We start from the raw sequence: 21,380 nt of genomic DNA on the forward strand, positions 1-21,380 counted from the left end.
CAGTATTTATTACATTTTTTTGCTTATCTAAAGCTCCTCCCCCAAAAGTACCTATAACTTGAAGACATGGCCGGCCCTAGAGACAAGCTGGCCCATTTGAACTGGCCACCTTCTAAAATGCAGTTAGTCTTCAGCAGACGTGAATGTAACTTCTTGGTGTGAATCTGCCAAATTTCCTTGGCCCGGGATCTTGGAAAATACCAAGGTTTCAACAGTTTGTTCTGAAACTCAAGGTTTGTGGATACTGCTTAACTGGAGTTTGTTTTTAAAGATGTCCACTCTAGAAATGGATTTTTACTCTTTAACGTCACTAAATGATTGCTGAAAATGTCAAGTTTCTGGTTGACCTTTCTATGGGGGGATATTTTTTTGTGTCTTATTTTTAGTATCTTATTGTTTTGTCCCTCTTATTTTTATATTCTCAATTCTCTCTTCAATTGGATTGTGAATTTAAACTGAAGTGAGGCAAGTTTTTTAAGTTATTTGTAAAACATTTCCCTTCAATTCCAAGGTTGATGTGATTTTACTTTCAAATAATTATTGAGGAATGCTGTATTTTGGATTTGTTTTCTGCTTAAATTTATTTACCTGAAAGTGTTCTTGGCAAAATGGTCCTTGAGATTAAAAAAAAAAAATGCTGTTTTCTGAAAGGCATAAGTTTTTCACTGTTCTTTGAATGGGAAAGTTTGCTTCTTATAAAAATTTCCTCTTCCTTTGGCAAATATTGATGTTTTTGAAGTCTTCCTAAAGGAAAAGGGAGCTTGGGTGGCTTTTTGGTTTTTTTTTTGATAGTTATCTGGAGCCCCTTTCCCTTCCTCTGTGTGCTTCCAACCCCACCTTTGTTTTAGGAGTCTTTGAACTAGATCTCTCTACCACCGAAAATGGAGGTTGAAAATGGACCCAAATCAGGTTATTCTGGGTGGAAGCAAGAGAAACTGATTACTCTGGTACATGGGGCATCTCTCACAGCAGCCAGGGGTCTGGAGAGAGACTTGCATTCTGTACTTGTAGACAGCTTGAACCTTGTTTTTCCCAGGTACATAAAATAATTAATATATGCAAAACCATTGTTTTTGTTGGTTGGTTTGTTTTTGTAATGGCTAGAGTTCGTGGTGTATGGACTTTAAAGGAACTTGATTTTGAAGTTTACCAACTCAGATCCTACTGGCTTTTGTGTCATTTAGAAAAATATTTAAGATTCATGTGGACTCATGACCTCAGCCTACCACGTGTCTGTGTCGGACTCTTCTCCATCCTTGCTGCAATGGTAAATCAGCTGTGGCTGGTGGTCCCGTTTGAAAGGCTTGTCCAGTGTGCATTTCTTTAGCCTGCACGTTCACAACTGCAGACTGCTCTTCTGAATAGCTTAATTTTTCTTTCCCTCTGCAGCACTGGGCCGCTTGTGAGCATCACGCTGCCAGCGCAAGAGCTACTGGAGAGTTCTCTTTATTCCTGGAGACTCCAGGAGTGCCTCTCCCACCACTAGGAGTGAGTGAACGGAGCCTTGGGGAAGAGCCCACTGCTGGAAGGACCGTGGGAGGAGATGCCTGGGAGCCAGCTCTAAGGTAGCCAAGCTTTTACCAGGAGCTCTCAGTGGCCTCATCAGGGCCGGCTGTAGAGCTGTTCTAACAATTCCTCTCTTTTATGACACGGGAAATTCTTAGCCATAATGATCAGTTGTTAGTTTGTATGAACCCAACATAAGAAAGTTAGGACCAAACCCAGGGGCTCTTTATCCTTGCATTACCTTGAAGCTAGGCATTTTTTCTTTTTTTGGTGGCGCTGCTTGGTTATCTTTCAACTTTGCCAAGTTGTTCAGATACTACCATTTCCCTACATATAAAATGCTTCTGCCATTCTTTTCACCTTACAGGACTACTACTTTTTGCCCCCCTTTCCTTCTAAGTAGACTATGTCTTTGAGCAGTTTTAGATTCATGGGAAAATTGAGTTCTCATAGACATTCCCGTTTCCATACACCCCTACCTCTCCCAGACTCTCAGTCTCCCCCAGAGAGTGGTCCGTTCATTACAACAGGGGATCCTGTGTGGACACATATTATTACCCAGAGCCCATAGTTGTTGTTGTACATTCTATGGATTTGGACAAATGTATAATAATATAGATTCCCCTATTATAGACATTTTTCTTTTTAAGTAGACTTTTCCTACAGAAAAGTTTTACTGCCCTAAAAATCCTCTGTGCTCTGCTTATTAATCCCTCCACCCACCCACTCCCTGGCCACCACTGATTTTTTTAATTGTCTCCATACTTTTCTTTTTCCCAGAGCTATATTTTCATAATTTGCTTTCTTGGAGTACTTTGAAATCCATGTAAAGAAGTCTCACTCTCAAGATGAAGTGCTGTTAAGGCTGTGTTAAGCTATGGTGGTAACTCAAAAAACAGCTTACATAGGGTCTGTAAGATGTTTCTGTGAGCAGAGGCCTGAAGTGCTCAATGTTGGTGGGTGTGCTTCTGAACTAAAAGTTGTGTTTGCCTAGATATGGTTTGCATCTTGTACACAGAGACAGAAGCGTGAGGTTTCTGCAGCCTCCTTAGGTTCGGAATTTGGGGGCAAGATCTCTAGTAGCTGTCAAGTGTTTTCTTTTTTGAGGAACATTCTAATATATTATTTTCAGGAACTGTATTTTTTTTATGTGAAAGTGTATTTTTATTTAATTTCAAAAAGTATAAAACAATATAAAGATAAAATTTCCTCCCTCTTTTTTTCTTTTACCTATAGCTAATAATCTGGAACACACAATTTTTCATATACAAACTTTTCATAGGCACACAGATTGTGTATATTAATTAAAAATTGATGGAAGTGGCTACATATTTGGTTTTACAGCTTGCTTTTTCCTTCTACTTGATATGCTGTAGACATTTTTCCTTTTAAGCAGGATTTTCCCTTTTAGGAAGACTCTCAATGTAAGTAATGACTTCTTAGGGTTCTGTGTATGGCTGTAACATAATAACAACCAGTCGTCAAGTGAGGGGTTAGCCTGTAAATTTAAAGGGGGATGTGGGTCGTGCGGGGGGATCTTTCACATTAGGGCAGGAACAAAAGCCTTGACTGTTGACATTGGACATTTAGTCATTGAGGATGTGAGTTTTTATCTTCCAGGCAGATGAGGCGCAGCTTGGGGCTGTTGCCGAGGTGTCAGTTATGTCAAGTTTTCATCTCCTGGATGCCTGGAAGGAACTTTGGCACTAGGCTGTGTTAATATGTTAGCATAGTTGTTAGTTCTGGCTACTGTCCTTGGAGCATTTTGAGATGTTTTCATGCCCATTTAAGGTGGCATGTGGTTGAATGAGTTTTAAGAGGAGGTAATGAAGAATAGGGATGGAATTAAGAGACTTGACTTTATTTTGCATATATATTTATTTGAGGGAGGAGGAGGAAATGATGGTGTTAGTTAATTGCTAGCCCTGTGATTCTTCATCATGAGACAGGGTTAAAATTACTCAGCTCAATAACTTCCTAGTGTAGTTGACAGCGAGAACCACCAGAGAAGTTTTTAGATACGAGGGGCCAGGAATGAATAATTGTATTGTTATTATTTTATAAAATACTTAGTTTTAGGAATATAATAATCAATGTTTATAAGATTTAAAAGGTACAAAAGAGTGAAAAATAAGTCCTCACTTCCCTCTGTCTCAGTATTCTTCCTAGAGACAAGCATTGTTACCAAATTCTTATGTATTCTTTCAGAGATTTCAGGTATATATATCAACATATAATTTAAAGATTATTGCAGTTTCTTTCTTTTTTTTTAACCCAAGTGATAACAACATACACCGTTTTATTCTTTTTTCATTGAAATACCGTCTCTTGGAAGTTCTTAATATTAATGCTGCATTCTTTCCTAATGGAAGCCTAACATCCCATTTAGAGGTGGGCTGTAATTTACTTAACCAGTACCTTATTGATGACTATATAGATCATTTCCTATTTTATTATCATAAACCAGGCTGTAGGGAATAATCTTGTACATATATAATGTTAAACATGTTTGTGAACGTATCTGTAGGATCCATTTCTAACAGTGGAATTGCTGGGTCAAAGAATTATGTGCATTTTAATTTGGGTTGAAATTTATTGCCAAATTGCAAGTTCATAGAGCTTGCAAAGTTTTAGATTCCACCAGCAGTGGATGAGAACCCTGCTTCCTCATACCCATGCCAATCACAGTATAATTGTCAAACTGATAGGTTTTCTTCTTCACCAAATCAATAGGTGAAAAATGACATTTTAATGGAGCTTTAATTTGCATTTTTTCTTATTTTGATTGACACCGAGCATATTTTCATAAGTTTAAAGACCCTTTGTATTTCCTGTTCTGTTCCCTCTGTGTTAATTCCTTTGTCTGTTTTCTATTGGGTTATTGATCTTTTTATTATCAATTCACAGGAGCTCCTATTTTATTATCAGTTCACAGGAGCTCCTATACATGAACAAATTAGCACCCCATCCTTGTGATATTTATATTTGGTCATTTGTATAAAAATAATTATTTTGCTGTGTTTTGTTGTTGTTGTTGTTGTTGTTGTTGTTTATTCGCTATGTCTGACTCTTTGTGACCCCATGGACTTTAGCCTGCCAGGCTCCTCTGTCTGTGGGATTTCCCAGACAAGAATATTGGAGTGGGGCTTCCCAGGTGGTGCGGTGGTAAAGAATCCAGCTGCCAATGCAGGAGACACAAGAATACTGGAGTGGGTTGTCATTTCTTTCTCCAGGGGATTTTTCCCAACCAGGGATTGAACCTGTGTCTCCTGATTGGCAGGTGGATTCTTTACCATTGAGCCACCAGATTTTATATACTTAAATTAATCAATTTATTTAGCAGGTATTTATTGAATCCCTCTTATGCATTAAGCACTTGTTCCAGGCATTAGGTTATACAATAGTAAAGAAAATAGATCCCAATTCTTGCTACACAGAGCTTACATTATAGTGGAAGAGATAGTCAATAAAAGATGTTTAAAAATATTTATAGAGGGGATTCATTAGTGGTCCAGTGGTTAGGACTGGACACTGCCAGGGCCAGCTTTGATCCCTGGTCAGGGAACTAAGATCCCGCAAGTCATGTGGCACAGCCACCCCCACCCCGCCCCCAATATTTATAGAGATAAATATATAATCAGCCTTTTTTTGGCTTCAGGATTTTGTATCACAATTAAAAGACTGTTTCCATTCTTAGAGCTAAAGACTTATTTCATGGTTCCTTGGAGTATCATGTTCTTTTTTTTAGACTTAAATCTTTGATCCACCTGGAATGTTAGGTATGAATCTAACTCAGTTTTTCTCTAGGTGCTCTATTAATTAGGATAAGGCTGAGTTGCTGTAACCAAGGAACTGAACTATGCCATGGGTCAAAGAACAGAGAAGTTGATTTTTGTCCTCACTTAACAGTTCCAGTGTGAGCAAAGGAAGTCTGCAGAACCACCCATATCCACTGGTCACTGGGAGGCAGGTTCTGTCTGTCTTGTGGCTCTGTAGTTATCTGTATGGTCATAGCTGGGTTGCTACCATAGCTGGGTTCCTTCCGAGTGAAGGACGAAGGAGAAAGTCCGGGGCAAATGATCACATGTCACTTCTAATTCCATTGGTGAGAACTTAGTCCTGTGATCACATCTAGTTGTGAGGGAGGGTGGGGAATGCAATCTGTGCTGGTCAGCATGTGCCCAAGAAGTGAAGAAGGAATTTTAGTGGAAAATAAGCAGTCTCTGTCACATTGACTGGTCATTGCAATTTTACTGAATAGTCCCAAATTTTCTCTTTTGATTTCTTTTGTCTTATAAATTCCCATATACATTGTGGTTTATTTCTGGGATATCTGTTTAGTTTCACTGATCTCTCTCCCTATGCATGTAGCAGGATCATACTGTTTTTCTTAAACTCTTGGAGCTTAATATGTTTCTTTTCCCTCTTTTGTAGAAGTAGTTCCGTTTTACTGAATTTTCATATTTATTTTAAATTTCCTTCTATAGAATTTTAATTTTATAGAATTTTTCTATTTATCTATGTGTGTGGTTTTGAAAAAATAAGGACTTTAATCATATCTAGTCACCACTCTCTCCACCCTAAGAAGAAAACCTGTTAATATGATTATTGGGATTGTGCTAAATAAGTTTTGTGAGAGAAGGTCCATAGCTTTATGGTGTTAATTTTTCTTATTTGGTGATTAATGTTGCACAGTGTTTGGAAAATACTGATTTGGATTCTATAATCATTGTATATCCTTGACCCATGAAACATATGTAAAATTGAAGTAGGAGAGAGGAAGGACCAACTTATAAGATGTTGTTACTTTTATTTTAATACTTGATTTCTAATTATGACTTGGTAAGTGAAGCCTATTTCTCTATTAAAAATTAATAAACTTGGAATGTGAAAAAACAATATTCCCACTGAAGATAGAAAGTAGTTGACATTTCAGAAGATTATTGTATAAACTTGTTTGTAACACAAACCTGGGCAAATTTTTGCATATATATATATATTTGATACTCAGTGTTGTTACTGCCTCTGAGAGTGGGTGTGTGTTAGTCTGCACCTTTGTTTAAATAATCCACATTCCTCTTTTGTTTCTCCTATTTATCTTTTTATTATATGAAGTAAAACACAGATACAGATATCACACAAAGTATACATAGCTTAGTTAATTTTTGTAAGGTGAATATGTTTTGTGACCACCATGCAGATCAAGAGACAGAATATTAGCAGCCCCCTAGAGCTCCTTGGCGTGTCCCCTACGTGTCACTCTCTCTCTCCAGAGGCAACCAGCTTCCTGACTTCTATAGTAATTGCTTCATTGCCTTTCTGTGTGGTTTCATCACCTGCCTGTGCATATCTAGCTACTGCAGTTTAGCCTTGCATTTCTTTTTATGTTTTTGAAGTTTCCTAAATGGCAACCCACTCCAGTACTCTTGCCTAGAAAATCCCATGGACCGAGGATCCTGGTGCAGGCTACTGTCCACGGGGTTGCAAAGAGTCGGACACAACTGAGTGACTTCACTTTCTTTCTAAACCTTAGGTTACCCCTCCAGCCCTTTGCTTTCCTTATAGCTTATATGTTGAGAACCCAGCCATTTGACCTCTAATTTCCCACTGGCTGGGTGATGGCATTGTGTTTGTTGAATTCAACTTGTTCTTTTTCTTTTGGTAGAAAACGGTAATTTAGGTCCACAGTCTGGGCATCCAGAATGCTCACTGATGCTGGGTAGGTTGGTTTAATGGGCAGAGGATAACCATGTATATTTATTATATACTGTGTATATTTATTATATATATATCTATATAAATAAAATAGTCAATGAGTTCATGCTGATGCTTCCAATTCAAATTCAGTTTATATGGTTCTTATTTAACCTTTTCAGTATTACATCTCTAACTCCTTTGTTCCACCCAGAAAATTTAGGTTGTCCGGAACAGCCTGGAACAATAGCATTTGAATTGGCTCTAGGTACACATTTGCTGCCTTCCACAGGATGCACACATATTGTCAGCACTGCCCCAATCCTAACACTGTATCACTAGTGATGAGAACTGAAAGGCGATAGAAACAGTTCCTTTTTGATGTGCTATCCCCATTCTCTTCCCAGTTTTCAGGGGGAGGAATAGGGGATGTTTATAAGTGTTGAAAATTGGGCAAATTTAAACACTGATTAGCTTTTAGATGATGTTTGGAGGAGAAAGACTTAATCCTGTTGGGTGAAATGTTGGTTTTATAGTCATGTTTAGAGAAAGTCCTTATCTGTTAGAGAATTTGTGGGTGAAATGATGTGACTTCTGGGATTCTTGTTAAAATACATCAGGAATAAAATGGGCAGAACACGGAAAATGAGATTGTTTGTTTTTGGAACTGGGAGGTCAAAATAGGGTTTATTATCCTTTTTCTTTATGTAACTTGAAATGCCTGTTATAAAAAATTTTTTCTTTAATTTTAAATACAGTGAAAAGACGAGGACATATGATAGAAAAAGAAGGTGATAAGGAAGGAATAGTCAGGGAAGGGAAATATGAGTAAAGAAAGCATCCTCAGCTGGTGGTTCGGGCTGGCTCAGTGGTGGTGAAGCTGGGTAGCATCTTGAATGAGGAGAAGGGAAGCTCAAGAGATGTGATGCCTCAAGGGAAGCCAGCATCTAAGAGGAGAGAGGCAGAAGAAGAACCTACCATCCAAGGAAACTGAGCAGGTCCAAACCAGAAACGTAAAGATAGCAGAGAGATGGAGCCTCCTAATCCCAGCTAGGGAAGACCCCAGGGGGAGAAGGAGGTCATCAGCCCTGCCATGCTCCCCTGTGGACCAGAGATGCCACCCTCAGCATTCTCAGCATCACCCGAACTGCTGTGGGTCTGGGGGATTCCTTGGCCTCATCTCAGGTCAATCAAAGAAAAATCTTGCGGAGTGAGGTTTCCAAGTCTGAGTTTCGAGGAAGCTGGGAAGCTGCCTTGTTAATCTGAAGGATAAGGTGAAGTGTACAGAGTTAGAACCTTACCCGGAGGTGTTTGGTAATGGACTGAGTGGAGACAGCGAGGAGGTGCTGGGAGCTCTGTAGAGTGCTCTTTGTAGGAAGTTTTCTGCAAGGGGAGAAGGGGGTAGATTTGTAAGAGGGCTTGGGACTGAGGGAGGTGGTGGTTGCTAAAATAGTTTGGCTTATAACAATGTAAGGGAGGTTTGCTTGTCACAGTGGAGATGTGAGTGGTTCCTCATGCACGAGGGTGACTGAATGGCGAGGCCAGGCATGCGGTCAGGGCCCACCAGCACCAGGGGGGTTACATTTTGGCAAGATCTAGAGTTTTGATGGTTCGGGGAGCTTGGAAATGGTCATCATGGATTAGATGTTCTATGTGTTAATATTTTGAATGACACACTGAAAGAGGAGAGATAACCAAGAGTACTTGAGAGGTCCTTCTGCTTCTCAAGTTCTCACTGGGCCTTTCTGTCCATCCCTGAGGAAGAAGGAAGGAGCAGGGCTTTTATGGCTGTCTTCGGCCCTTTGCTCTTGATCAGTGCTCCTCCCGCTCCTCTTCACATGCTCTCTCTTTCTTGTTTTCCTTTTCCTCGTATTCAGGTAACACTCATGTGTAGAACATCCCAGAGGGGTTGCCTGCCACGGGGTGGTGTTCTCCAGTTGTTTGCTTTGGGACTGACTGTTGGAGGGATTCCTCTATTTTCTGGATTTCCTAATGTCTGTCTTTGAAAGTTGTGGGGAGAGGACTGAGGTGAGTACCCTGTTCTTCCTGCTTTTCTCTGCCTCAGGGTCTTTGTTTTTCATAATAGGTTCGATTCATCATTTTTACCCTATAAACTTCCTACCACTGTGTACTTGGGGGCATCCTCTATTTCCTGGATTTTATTTCTTCTCACTTAGTTGAGTGCATTTATTTTTACTTGCCATTAATTTCTGATTTAGGTCCATTGAGCGTTTGGGGTTGTGTGGGTGGCTTTTGGTTATGCCGGTTTCCTGGTCTCTTTCCACGTGGCCCCAGAGCCTCTCCCTGTCTTGTTTCTCCTCCTCCTTGTTTTCTGTTATGGTTACTTCGCTGCTAACTTGTTCATCTTGTACACTGACCCTGTGTACACGGCTCATTTTCTTTCTCATGATCATATTTATACTTTTGATGGATATATTTAAATGAACAGCTGTGCATTTGTTGAGTCATACCACAATTATCTGATTCTGCTTTAGCTGCTCGACTGGCAAAAGCATATTTCAAGCTAAGTTGTGAGAGAATTCCATTAATCACATTCTCGCTGGGGGAGGGGAGAGGAGAATAGACCACTAAGGAAAGTCTTTTTAAAGATTAATGTTAATTAGTTGTTCCATTATTTTAGAATAGATTGATTTGGTTACTATTTAAAGTGTCACCTGAAGAAACTTTATAAAGATATAAAAGGTTTAATGATATCAGTCAGGCTAAATTCTCTGGAATTGTTGATGCGAGGATAAAGTTAGTAGCTGCTCTATTTAAACAGATAAGGGGCCTTTAAAAGAGTTTCTTTCTGTAAAGACTGGTGTTCTTGACTCAGCATTTGTTGAATTCATTGGCTCAGTATTTTGTTTCAAGCCTCCTGAACAGATAACATATGATACAGAAGATGTTACAACTTTCTTTTTCTTTAAATGTATTAATTGCTAATTGTAACCTCTGATTGAGTCTTTGGCTTCCATCAGCCAGATCTATTTTTCTCTTGACACTTCCTAAGGGTTCTTTCTGAAGGTTATTAATAGGCATGGAAACATGGCTTTCCAAATAGTGTCAATAACTGTTAGAAGACGGGGGTGGGGTGGGGTGGGGAGGTGGGGTGGGTGAAATATGTCAATTTCTGACTCGTAGGAGATGTATTTTCAAGCTCCAGAAGCTGTCTCCGAGGTCACTTGGGATGGCTCTGGGCAGATCAGCTGGTGTCTGCAACCAGAGAGCCAGGCAGTCCTGGCCAAATGGGCTAGTGTCCACCAGGGAGTCGTCTGGTATACCCGGAGTCTGCCAGCCATCTTTTTCTTTGGCTGCTGCTCTTGGATGACACCCTTGAAAACTGAAATCCAGGTTACAAATGATATCTTTTAATTTATCTCCAATACCTGGTTGGAGCTATATTCCAAAGAGGATGAGGGGCAGCCTCCTCCCCCAGTCACTTCCTTGCCAGGCTGTAAAAAAAAAAAAAAAAACCCCGTAAACCTCACTTTCCTCAACCAACCCAAAGTGTAGCATTGACTAAGAAGTTAAAATTAATGTGCTTTAATTCATATTGCGTGCCTGGTATGTGCCAGGCACAGGGATGTATAGCCATGCACCAGATAGAGTTCTTACTCTCACGCTGCTTGCATTTTGGTGTGTGGAATAAGGAGTGGGAGAGGGAGAGTCATAATAAAAACTAATAATCTAGTACATAAATGACAAATTGCACACAGCGCTAAATGCCGCGAAGAAGCTGGCAGCACACCAAAGGGGGTGAGGGTGGGGAGGTGTGAAGGAGGAATGGACTGGAGTGTGTAGGGGAGCGTGGATGAGAAGAGCTCTGGTCAGGCTGGATCTCCACAGAAGTATGCTCTAGTGCTTCCCATTTGAAAAACAAAAAGAGATATACCTCCCTGGTGCTGACATCTTAATTTCTCCCCACCCTTCAAATTATTACAGGTTAGTCCTATTGGCCTTAGAACTGGGACAATTGTGTCAGATGGCAGTGCCCAAGCCACCATTTGTCAGATGCCTGGAGGGATAGGAAGATCTGACTTTAAGGCTAAAGGGGAGACTGCAGGCAGTTAGAAATGTGGCAGGTGCCGAGAGGGCATCTAACTGAGGGCTTGGGGAGGAGATAAGATGTTAGCTGGACGTCACAGTGCCTCATCTAAGAGGAGGGGTGTGGGTGGGAGGGGGCGAATAACAGGTTCCTGTCTACCAGTAGGTTAAAAAAACAAAACCAAAAAACTCCCAGTTTGTAAACTGGAGAGAGAGGAGCCCTGAGCTGCCTAAGAGAATAAAACAAAACAGCTGGGAGATGATGGGTGCTATCAGTTGAAACAAAGCAGGAGAGCCGTGGCTATTTGATACAGAGGGAATGAAGTGGAAAATGAAGGAGAGTTTCCATGTAGTCAGGCGCATTGAAATAAAACCAGGTCTTGAGATACCAGGAAGGTATGTGGTGGGTGATCAAAACATTGGTATCGGAAGCTTAGCTTAGCTATTATCTGTGTATCTGGTAGGGGTGTAACAAAGTCAGTTCCGTCCTGTATACAATTAAAACAAACCTACTGGGGATTCTTCAGTTCTACATGGTAGCTTAACTTAAACTGCTCATTTATTTTCATTCAATTAAGCCTCATTTCCCCGCCCCTCACCCCCCCCCCCCTTTTTTTTTTTTTTTTAATATTAGTCTTTTCCTGTCCATTCCAAACCATGTCTTGGGTCCATCTGTCACAGCTGGAATGTTTGGAGTGTAACTCTTTCAGTCAAAGTGCTTTCTTTCCTGAAATCATCTGTAATTATTTCCTCTGACCACAAGATGAACTGATCCAGGGGCTGGGTTTCAGTTCTGTAGTACTTGTCCAAGAAGCTATTTGTATTCATCTATCTTGAAAGATCAAATTACATGCTAATATTCTGAAAGTAACACCCTACCAGAAACCCTCCCGCAGCAGTGAAGTCTATATAAAACCAAGTACTGGCAACTTGCGCATTGCCAGTTCAGACAGAGTGTGGTGTTAAAAATATTTACCAGGTCATTTGTGAACTGGAGAAAAGACCCTGACTTAACTTATATGGTATGATGGCTTTGGTTTAGCCTTTCTTTGCATCTGTAACTGACAGCCCCTCTCTCCCCACCCTTTCCAAAGGCCCAGGTAGTGTGGAGCAAGCTGCCCTTGGGTTCTCTCTCTGCTTGCTGAGCAGAGAAGGGACATCACTATTGTCACATAATGGCTGAGTTTTGTCTCACTTGGAGGTGGTGGTTGTAAGTATACCTTCCCTCAAAGTTTTGTGTCTGGAATTTATCTTACTGAGTCTAACTTTGCTCCCAAATGTGCCTGACTTACACTAATTCCGGTTTTTATTTTACCGTGTGAGTTGCAAGAGAATTGAAGAATGAGGATGGTAGGTGGGAGGTAGAAACTACTTGTATACCAGCAACATGGCTTATTTTTCCTTTCACAACAAGTTCTTTTTTTTTTTTTTTTTCGGGGTAGGGGAGATAATTAGAGTATATGAAATTAATTCTGAGATTAGAGAAGTGGAAAGAGGGCATGCTTGAAAGGTGACCCAAATAACCATGAGTAAAGATTGTTTTCCAAGAGGAAAATCAAGATAAAGTGCACAGTGTGTTGAAGCTTGGATAAAATGTTAAGGATGACAAAAACAGATTGCTAAACAATGGCTGGTTTAGTGAGGGTTGAGTATGTTGGTTGATTAGGACCTGAACTCTGGTTAGGTGGGCTTTGAGTTTGACTTTGTGTCCTTGAGTGAGTTACTTCTACCTACCTACTGATTTTTCTTGTTGGTAAAATGGAATTAATATGAATATTTATTTTAGAGCAGTGGTCCCCAGCCTTTTTGGCTCCAGGGACTGGTTTCGTGGAAGACAGTGTTTCCATCATGGGGGAGAGGGGGACGGTTTCAGGATGAATCCAGCACATTACATCTATCATGCACTATATTTCTATCATTATTACATTAGCCCTACCTCAGATCATCAGGCTTGAAACCCTGAAGTTGGGGACCCCTGTTATAGAGTGTTTTGGGGAGAGGTTAAACAAGATAATACATAGGGTCCCTAAGCACAGTGCTTGGTTACCTAAGTATCACTACTGTTACTGTACTAACGATGTGGTGTTGACAAATAACTGAGGGAAAGCGGAATCACTCTAATTTATATTATATTAAAGGGAAATTTTTTTTTCCCTTGTGGTAGGCATAGGATAGGCCATATAAAAGATACGTAACAGGACAGTCATGATAGTCCTCACCAACAGTGAGTGAGCATCTTTACGTGAATGGTGGAAAAGTCATTCAAAATAGGAATGGATGAATGTACAACCTATCTTTCAAGATTCTAACTTGGAGATTGTTAGAAGTTGAATTGAGAAGAGTATCAAACAAGTCCCTATTGAACGAGTAGGTGCCCAGTGAATTATTCACTGAACAAATGCACAAAGCTAATAAGTCTAGGCCACCAGGCCAGACAAATGGACATTTTGTAGGATTTTCTGATGGGAAAGAATCTCAGGGTTCCTCTTTCAGCTTCTCTTTCATCCTCTACATACGGATGACAAATTGTATGCTGTTCATAAGTCTAGGTGTTAGAAGTATCTTTTACTGTATCAATAATTATCTTTTATAGTATCAATAATAATCAACTAGATTACTTAATATGAGCCCTAAAGGTTGAATATAGAAGTGTACTATACTTGTGGTTATTCTGTGACTGACATCAAAATGCTTTGTGATTTTTGAGGGAATGTATTGCAGTGTATCAGTGGCTTTATCCAGCTGTAAAACTGTGATGAGAAAAAGAAGTGCCAAACTTGGTCTCAAGCCCACACATGTTAAAAATTGAGCTAAAGACTAGCTCCTTAACTGAATATCAGTCTGATCTATAAATGGAGTTTGAAAAGTACCATGGGATTTGGGAAGCAGTTCTATTTTGCTCTGATGGTTTGTCTGTTTTTAGTAGAATATCGTGGGACTGTCCTGTCTCCCATGGGAGCAGTCCTGAGACATTGTAAGAGATGATACTGATTTAAAGAAGGGATGTGAGTTAAGACAGGAGGTCCCTATCCTTTTTCTGAGTAGCTCTCTTTGCCTTGTGTCTGAAATATTAAGATCAGTTACCAGGGATAGAGAGCACTATCCAAGAACAGCAAGGAGTTGGTATGTACTGGAGGCAAAATTTTGTACTCTGACTCCTTCAGGTAATATTCTATAACCCCCAGTAGCCTATGGGTGTTTTCAGTTATGGATTTAGGGCTTAGAATATTGCAAAAGGATTCAGTTGGATTGCAGATGGACACTGGACCCCTTCTGATCAGTTTCATGTCTCATTTAAACACTATTTAATTGCATCCATAAAATGCTATTCCAACATGAAATAGATGTGTATAATGGCTTCCCTTGACCACTGGACTTGTGTACTTCTTTGATGTGAGGGAGTTTAAAGATATTTCTTAACCTGTGGAACAGTAACATTTTTGTCAGGTATTGAGCAAATGCTCAGCTTAAAATATTTAGTACCATCTGATTACCTGGTATGGTAGAAGAATCGATCTTTTAGGAGTAAGGCACCCATTCTCAAAGCATGGTCCAGGATTCTCTGGAGTTTCTAGGACTATCTCAGGGGTGTTCCACAGTGTCTTCTTCTTTCAGTCACACAGACATATTCATGTGTGAAGCTGGATTCTCTATGTTTCAGCTGATGCCCCATGTCATAACAGATTGAATGCAGAGTCATATATGAGAATCCAGTTGCTTTCTACTAAGCCAAACATAGAGATTTGTCAAAATGCATAATAATACCATTTTTCTCACTACAATTTTTTTTGAGGGGGGGAATATACTTCTTAAAAATTAAAAAAAATTTTATAATTTTTATTGGAGTATAGTTGCTTTACAGTGTTGTATTCGTTTTTGCTGTACAGTAGAGTAAATCAGCTATACATATACATAGATCCCCTGTGTTTTTGAATTTCCTTTCCGTTTAGGTCACTATTAGAGCACTGAGTAGAGTTCCCTGAGCTATGCGGTAGGTTCTCACTAGTTACCTATTTTATACGTAGTATCAATAGTGTAGGTACATCAATCCCAATCTCCCATTTTCCTGCCCCCCCCCCCCCCCCCCCCCCCCCCCCCCCCCCCCCCCGCCCAGCCCAAACCTTTCTCTCTTTGGTATCCATACATTTTTTCTCTACATTTGTGTTTCCATTTAGTTTTTTTTTTTTTTTTTAATTGAGAAAAAATGGGATAATATGTTGTTATTTAAAAACAAATAGTAATTAAAACATTCTCCATTAAAAAATTTAAAAATTTCTAATAGAATAACTGTTGATAGAAATAGCCCACATAGACAAGTTCCTTAGAGTTCTCAATAATTTTCAAGAGTATAAAGAGATTCTGAGATCAAAAATTTTTTAAATCACTGAATTAAAACATCCCTGAACTATTGATTATCGCTACTCTCTTCTCCCATTATCGGTTTCTCTTTGGGGCCAGCCCACATTTGAAACTCCTTAGCTAAAAATACTTGAGTACAGAGGAGTACTTTTAAAATTACTTTTAAAAACAGTGTTTTCTTCTTAGCATATTTTAAACTTATAGATCCCTGGGGCTTCAAGTTGGAACATTATCATATTGATGTTTTTCATAAGTAAAATATGATCAGAAAATTTATTCCAGAATATTCTCCTTTCTGCATTTTGTTTACCTTTTTACTTTTGAAAGTACCCTTTTTTAATAGCTGAGTTAACTGGTCAGCAAAGGCAGTCCAGACACTGAAAAAGTGGTGACCAATAAGTGATGCTGACATTTTTTTCCCAAAGATTTTTGGCAGGTTTTGAGCTGTCTATCTCTAAACAGCAGATTTTGTTTGGAAGCCTGAATTTTTAACTCCTTTTTTTCCCTCCCCTGTTTTCCATTTAGGAGCCTAAGTTATTGTTTCAATTTTGCTTGCACAATAATAATCAGTTAAAAGGTGTTTAGGGGCATGAACTTTTGTTGGTTTTGTGACAGGAAAAATTGCCAGTGGTGATTGTCTTTAGAATTATTTTTTAAATTGTGAAAGAATTCTTGATTTTAAACCTTTGGACTTGTTACCTGCTGACTATTACTACCTGCACTAAATTCTAGATAATAAAGTTAACAGTTGATAAATGCCTTAATCTGGCTATTCCTTTGCAGGTGCTTGTGTGTTAGGAGTGTGGAGGGGGCATTGCTAATTCTTTGGAATTTAAAGTTAAATCGAACTGATTAGTTCAGGGGAAATTTGAATTCAGCAAGTATTAAATGTGCACCTACTTGGCTTGGTAGCGATGAACAAAATAGACTATAGATTTTACTATAATGTTTATAGTCTAGTGAGGGAGGCAGATGTTCCAAAGCACACACATGAGTATGAATATGTAATTATTAATTATGATAAGTGCTATGAATGAAATCAACAAAATGGTATGTGAGAGTATAATGAGGGAATAGGATATAGGAAAGCTTCTAGAAGGTAGTGACATTGGAGACTTGAAAGATGAGTAGGAATTTGCCAGATTGGATCCTGAAAGATGGGCCCAATCACTGGGAGTAGCAGCAACGTATATAGAGAGGTCCAGAGACAGGCAGGAAGCTGGCCAGTTGGTGTGCTAAGGACAGTGGGGTGGAGAAGGCTTTGAATGTAGGGAGGTGAGTAGGGGGATTACTTACTAGGGCTTACCATGTTTTACCCAGGTTCTGGTTGGGGGCTACCTCCCCGGCCTTCTTGGGTTTTCTCTCCTTATCACTCTTCTCTATAAGCTCTCTGTATCCTAGCCTGGTGTTTTTTTTTTCATGTGAAATATGTCTTAAGTCCTCAGAACGCCCCATGCTTCCCCTGGCCACAGGGTCTGTGTCGAAGCCGAGAAACTGCCTTTTTCCTTAAATGCCCTCCTGTCTCCACCAGAGTGTTCACCGCTCCAACACAAACACATGCGCATGCACACACACGAACGAGAACTCACATACTCTCGCCCTTTTTGTAGTACCTCCTACTCATCTTTCTAGTTCAGTTTAGATATAATCTCCCCAGGGAAGCTGCTCCACCCTCCGGAAAAATTTCAAGTTGTTTTGTTGATAGCAGGCTTCCAATAGTTGTGGAAGGAAGGAGAAAAGATGGGCTGGAAATTCAAAGATAAGACTGTGATAGTTCAGTGGTTTTCAAAGGCTTTTGATGATTATATCTCATCAGTTAAAAAGCTTTTTCAGTGTATACCCTCAGTGTGTATGTTGCTTATAAGTGTTATATAAAATAAATCTACGTAGTATAAAACATACATAAAGGAGAATTTTTAAAAAGACTTAAGGTGAAATATTTATGGTATCGCTAATGGTAATGACATTGTATTATTGACGAAAATCTCAAGTCACTCAGGATAATGTTTATTGTTTGTGATACTGGATGCAAATCAGTTTTTAATGTATTTTTTAATTTTGAAGTTGGTGAGCCTGCTTCATGTCACATTGAACTAAATGTTAATTGCTTTTCTCTAGTAAACTGATTAACCACTAGGAATAGTGATATCAGCTCCACCATTTTCTTACTATTCTCTGGTACTCATTAATAACATATTTAATCTGTAGTTTCCTTAATGGATTTGAGCACTTGCAATTTGGAGACGGCTCATTTCATTGTATCTAGGCATAACAACCTGTGAAAGTCGCTCAGTCTTTTCTGACTCTTTGCGACTCCTTGGAATTCTTCAGGCCAGAATACTGGAGTGGGTAGCCTTTCCCTTCTCCAGGGGATCTTCCCAACCCAGGGATCAAACCAAAGTCTCCCTCATTGCACGTGGATTCTTTACAACCTGTGATTCTACTTAAATAAACCTTCAAGCCTGACTATTCTAGAAGCAAACCATGTCCACTCTTTCACAATAGGTAACTCCCACTTCGGCAAGATACCTCTTGTAGTGGACTGTCATAAAAGATGAAGTTATCACTCTATTAGATTAAATCATTTTTTAAATAGGATGCAAGTTTTAGTATATTCATTCCATAATTTAATGCATTATTTTCTATGGCCTGTGGAAGTATGTACCCCTTTGGGGGCAAGTAGGCCAGTGCTGGAGATTGACATAGACAAATGATTAATTCTGAGCCGTGTTAGACCAGTGCTGAGAGGGGTGGAATCGCTGCTGATGGAGAGCTATTGCACCAGGCATTTGCTTTTTGAACTGGATCATGAATGGCAGGAGGAGGGAGTTGGGTAGGAGAGAGGTAGAGGGGAGGCTCAGGTCACCTGGAGTGGAGGGAACTAACAGAGTGCTTCTGTTCAAAGGCACAGATCTTTGTAAGGATCCCAGGGGGAGGTGAGGCATTTGTATATTAAATAAGGGCTTGCTCTAGAAAAGATCTGTGGTGAACATGGAAATAATAAAAACAACAACAACGGAAACAGAAAAAAGGGTCTCTCAAGTTTCATGTGCTTTTAAAAGTAAAAAAAGGAAGTCCATTAAACTCTCCTTTAACCCTTTCTCACCTTGCTGTTAGAGAAGAGAGAGTCTGAAATGCAATTGTAGACAAATTGGGGTGGTAAGACAGAATAGAGGTGTGGGGCATGAACAATCACTAACAAAAAATTTTGATTTTAAGATGATGAGTCAGAAGGTGTCCATTCCAAACAGCTTAGATAGCAATGGGTTCTTATTCTTTGCTTTAAAGCTATAAGAGTAACATAGCACATGAGCCTTTTCATTAAAGAACTTTACCCATTTTCTCTTTATTTTTGCCATCCAGAAGATTGCAACTAGTTCAGGGTTTAATTTTTTAAAATTATTTTTGTAATAAAGAATTAGTATAACAAAATTCTCATCATAATTTCCAAAATTTTTCAGGAATTACTCGAATGGAAAAGTTCTCTGTTGCTGTCCTTTGACTCAGAACATTGAGCTTCTGCCCATGTAGTTTTAGGGCAGTATCAACTTAAAGTTTATATATCTTATTTTCTCTCCAATATAGTTTCATAGGTTAAAGTTTCATTTGATTTCTTCCTGTCTTGATTGTGTCTATGCTTTGGTAAATTTAAAGTAATGTAAGAATACATTGCTTTGTCCTAGATGAAGTGTAAGCTATAGTTTTGTGTGTGTGTGTGTGTTGTTTTTTTTTTTCTTTTTTAGCGCTGTATGATGATTGTAAATTGCTTCCCCTCTAATCCTTTTGAGGAAAAGTAAAGCTCAAACATAGTAATTTGGCTTGGATTATTCAGTCACTTAATCTTTAGCATCATCTTCAGTTCAGTTCAGTCGCTCAGTCGTGTCTGACTCTTTGCGATCCCATGAATCGCAGCACGCCAGGCCTCCCTGTCCATCACCAAAACCCAGAGTTCACTCAGACTCATGTCCATCGAGTCAGTGATGCCATCCAGCCATCTCATCCTCTGTCGTCCCCTTCTCCTCTTGCCCCCAATCCCTTCCAGCATCAGAGTCTTTTCCAATGAGTCAGCTCTTCACATGAGGAGGCCAAAGTACTGGAGTTTCAGCTTTAGCATCATTCCTTCCAAAGAAATCCCAGGGCTGATCGCCTTCAGAATGGACTGGTTGGATCTCCTTGCAGTCCAAGGGACTCTCAAGAGTCTTCTCCAACACCACAGTTCAAAAGCATCAATTCCTCAGCGCTCAGCTTTCTTCACAGTCCAACTCTCACATCCATACATGACCACAGGAAAAACCATAGCCTTGACTAGACAGACCTTTGTTGGCAAAGTAATGTCTCTGCTTTTGAATATGCTATCTAGGTTGGTCATAACTTTCCTTCCAAGGAGTGTCTTTTAATTTCATAGCTGCAGTCACCATCTGCAGTGATTTTGGAGCCCCCCAAAATAAAGTCTGACACTGTTTCCACTGTTTCCCCATCTATTTCCCATGAAGTGATGGGACCAGATGCCATGATCTTCGTTTTCTGAATGTTGAGCTTTAAGCCAACTTTTTCACTCTCCTCTTTTACTTTCATCAAGAGGCATTTTAGTTCCTCTTCACTTTCTGCCATAAGGGTGGTGTCATCTGCATATCTGAGGTTATTGATATTTCTCCCAGCAATCTTGATTCCAGCTTGTGCTTCTTCCAGCCCAGCGTTTCTCATGATGTACTCTGCATAGAAATTAAATAAGCAGGGTGACAATATACAGCCTTGACGTACTCCTTTTCCTATTTGGAACCAGTCTGTTGTTCCATGTCCAGTTCCAACTGTTGCTTGCTTCCTGACCTGCATACAGGTTTCTCAAGAGGCAGGTCAGGTGGTCTGGTATTCCCATCTCTTTCAGAATTTTCCACAGTTTATTGTGATCCACACAGTCAAAGGCTTTGGCATAGTCAATAAAGCAGAAATAGATGTTTTTCTGGAACTCTCTTGCTTTTTTGATGATCCAGTGGATGTGGGCAATTTGATCTCTGGTTCCTCTGCCTTTTCTAAAACCACCTTGAACATCTGGAAGTTCACAGTTCACATATTGCTGAAGCCTGGCTTGGAGAATCATGTTAGAACAGTCTATTCATGCGTCTCAGAATTCTTGTTGCCAATTCTGAGTTCAGTGGAATAAGATAAAATTCAAACTTAAGTCCTTTACGAATACCCATCCTTATAAGTCCTTTAGGAATATTTGGCCTTATAACTGAGAATTTTTCATGTCCCTTTTGAGCTCTTTATAAGAGGGTAGACTCAGAGAATGTTGTCTTGGATTGGCCACCAGTAGGAGAGAAATCTGATTAACACTTTAAGATGATTTATTTAGATCCATGTAAAGGGTACATATTTAAATTACTAAGAAGTAAGGCAACATATGTAAGAGGGATTTGTAAGAAAGGCCTTGAATGACAAGTACAAAGATGGTATGCTTCATTTGTCCTCCTGCAGTTACATTTGTTTTTGGTTTACTGAACTCTCTCATTTTTTCCCTCCACAGTTTTACAATGGTGGATGGAGTGATGATTCTTCCTGTGCTCGTGATGATTGCTTTCCCTTCCCCCAGTATGGAAGGTAAGTGGCTCACAGTTGGGTAGGATAAGCATACTGTGTAATGTTCACTTTACTGTCAACTAGCTTGTTCTTAATCCTGTCAGACTTAATCCTCCTCTTCCCCCATTTTTAAGACTATTTTTTAGAGCTGTTGAAAGGAAGGCAAAGGGATTTGTCATCTACTTCCCGCACACATG

The 21,380-nt window shown here is 39.6% G+C and overlaps 1 protein-coding gene across 2 annotated transcripts in view; it reads left to right on the plus strand.

The window, feature by feature from the left end:
* Window positions 1-21,380, plus strand: part of ACVR1 (activin A receptor type 1) — a 131,368-nt gene that overhangs the window by 56,307 nt on the left and 53,681 nt on the right. Inside the window, exons 2-3 of one of the 2 annotated variants that reach the window (XM_019972459.2) lie at window positions 1,390-1,565; window positions 21,131-21,204. In XM_019972459.2, the coding sequence (XP_019828018.1) occupies window positions 21,138-21,204 (67 nt within the window). In that variant the 5' untranslated portion in view covers window positions 1,390-1,565; window positions 21,131-21,137. The remainder of the gene's footprint in view (window positions 1-1,389; window positions 1,566-21,130; window positions 21,205-21,380) is intronic. The other variant, XM_070767663.1, reaches the window with a different exon arrangement.

The sequence above is a fragment of the Bos indicus genome, chromosome 2 (assembly GCF_029378745.1).
Source record: "Bos indicus isolate NIAB-ARS_2022 breed Sahiwal x Tharparkar chromosome 2, NIAB-ARS_B.indTharparkar_mat_pri_1.0, whole genome shotgun sequence".
In the NCBI taxonomy this organism is placed as follows: domain Eukaryota; kingdom Metazoa; phylum Chordata; class Mammalia; order Artiodactyla; family Bovidae; genus Bos; species Bos indicus.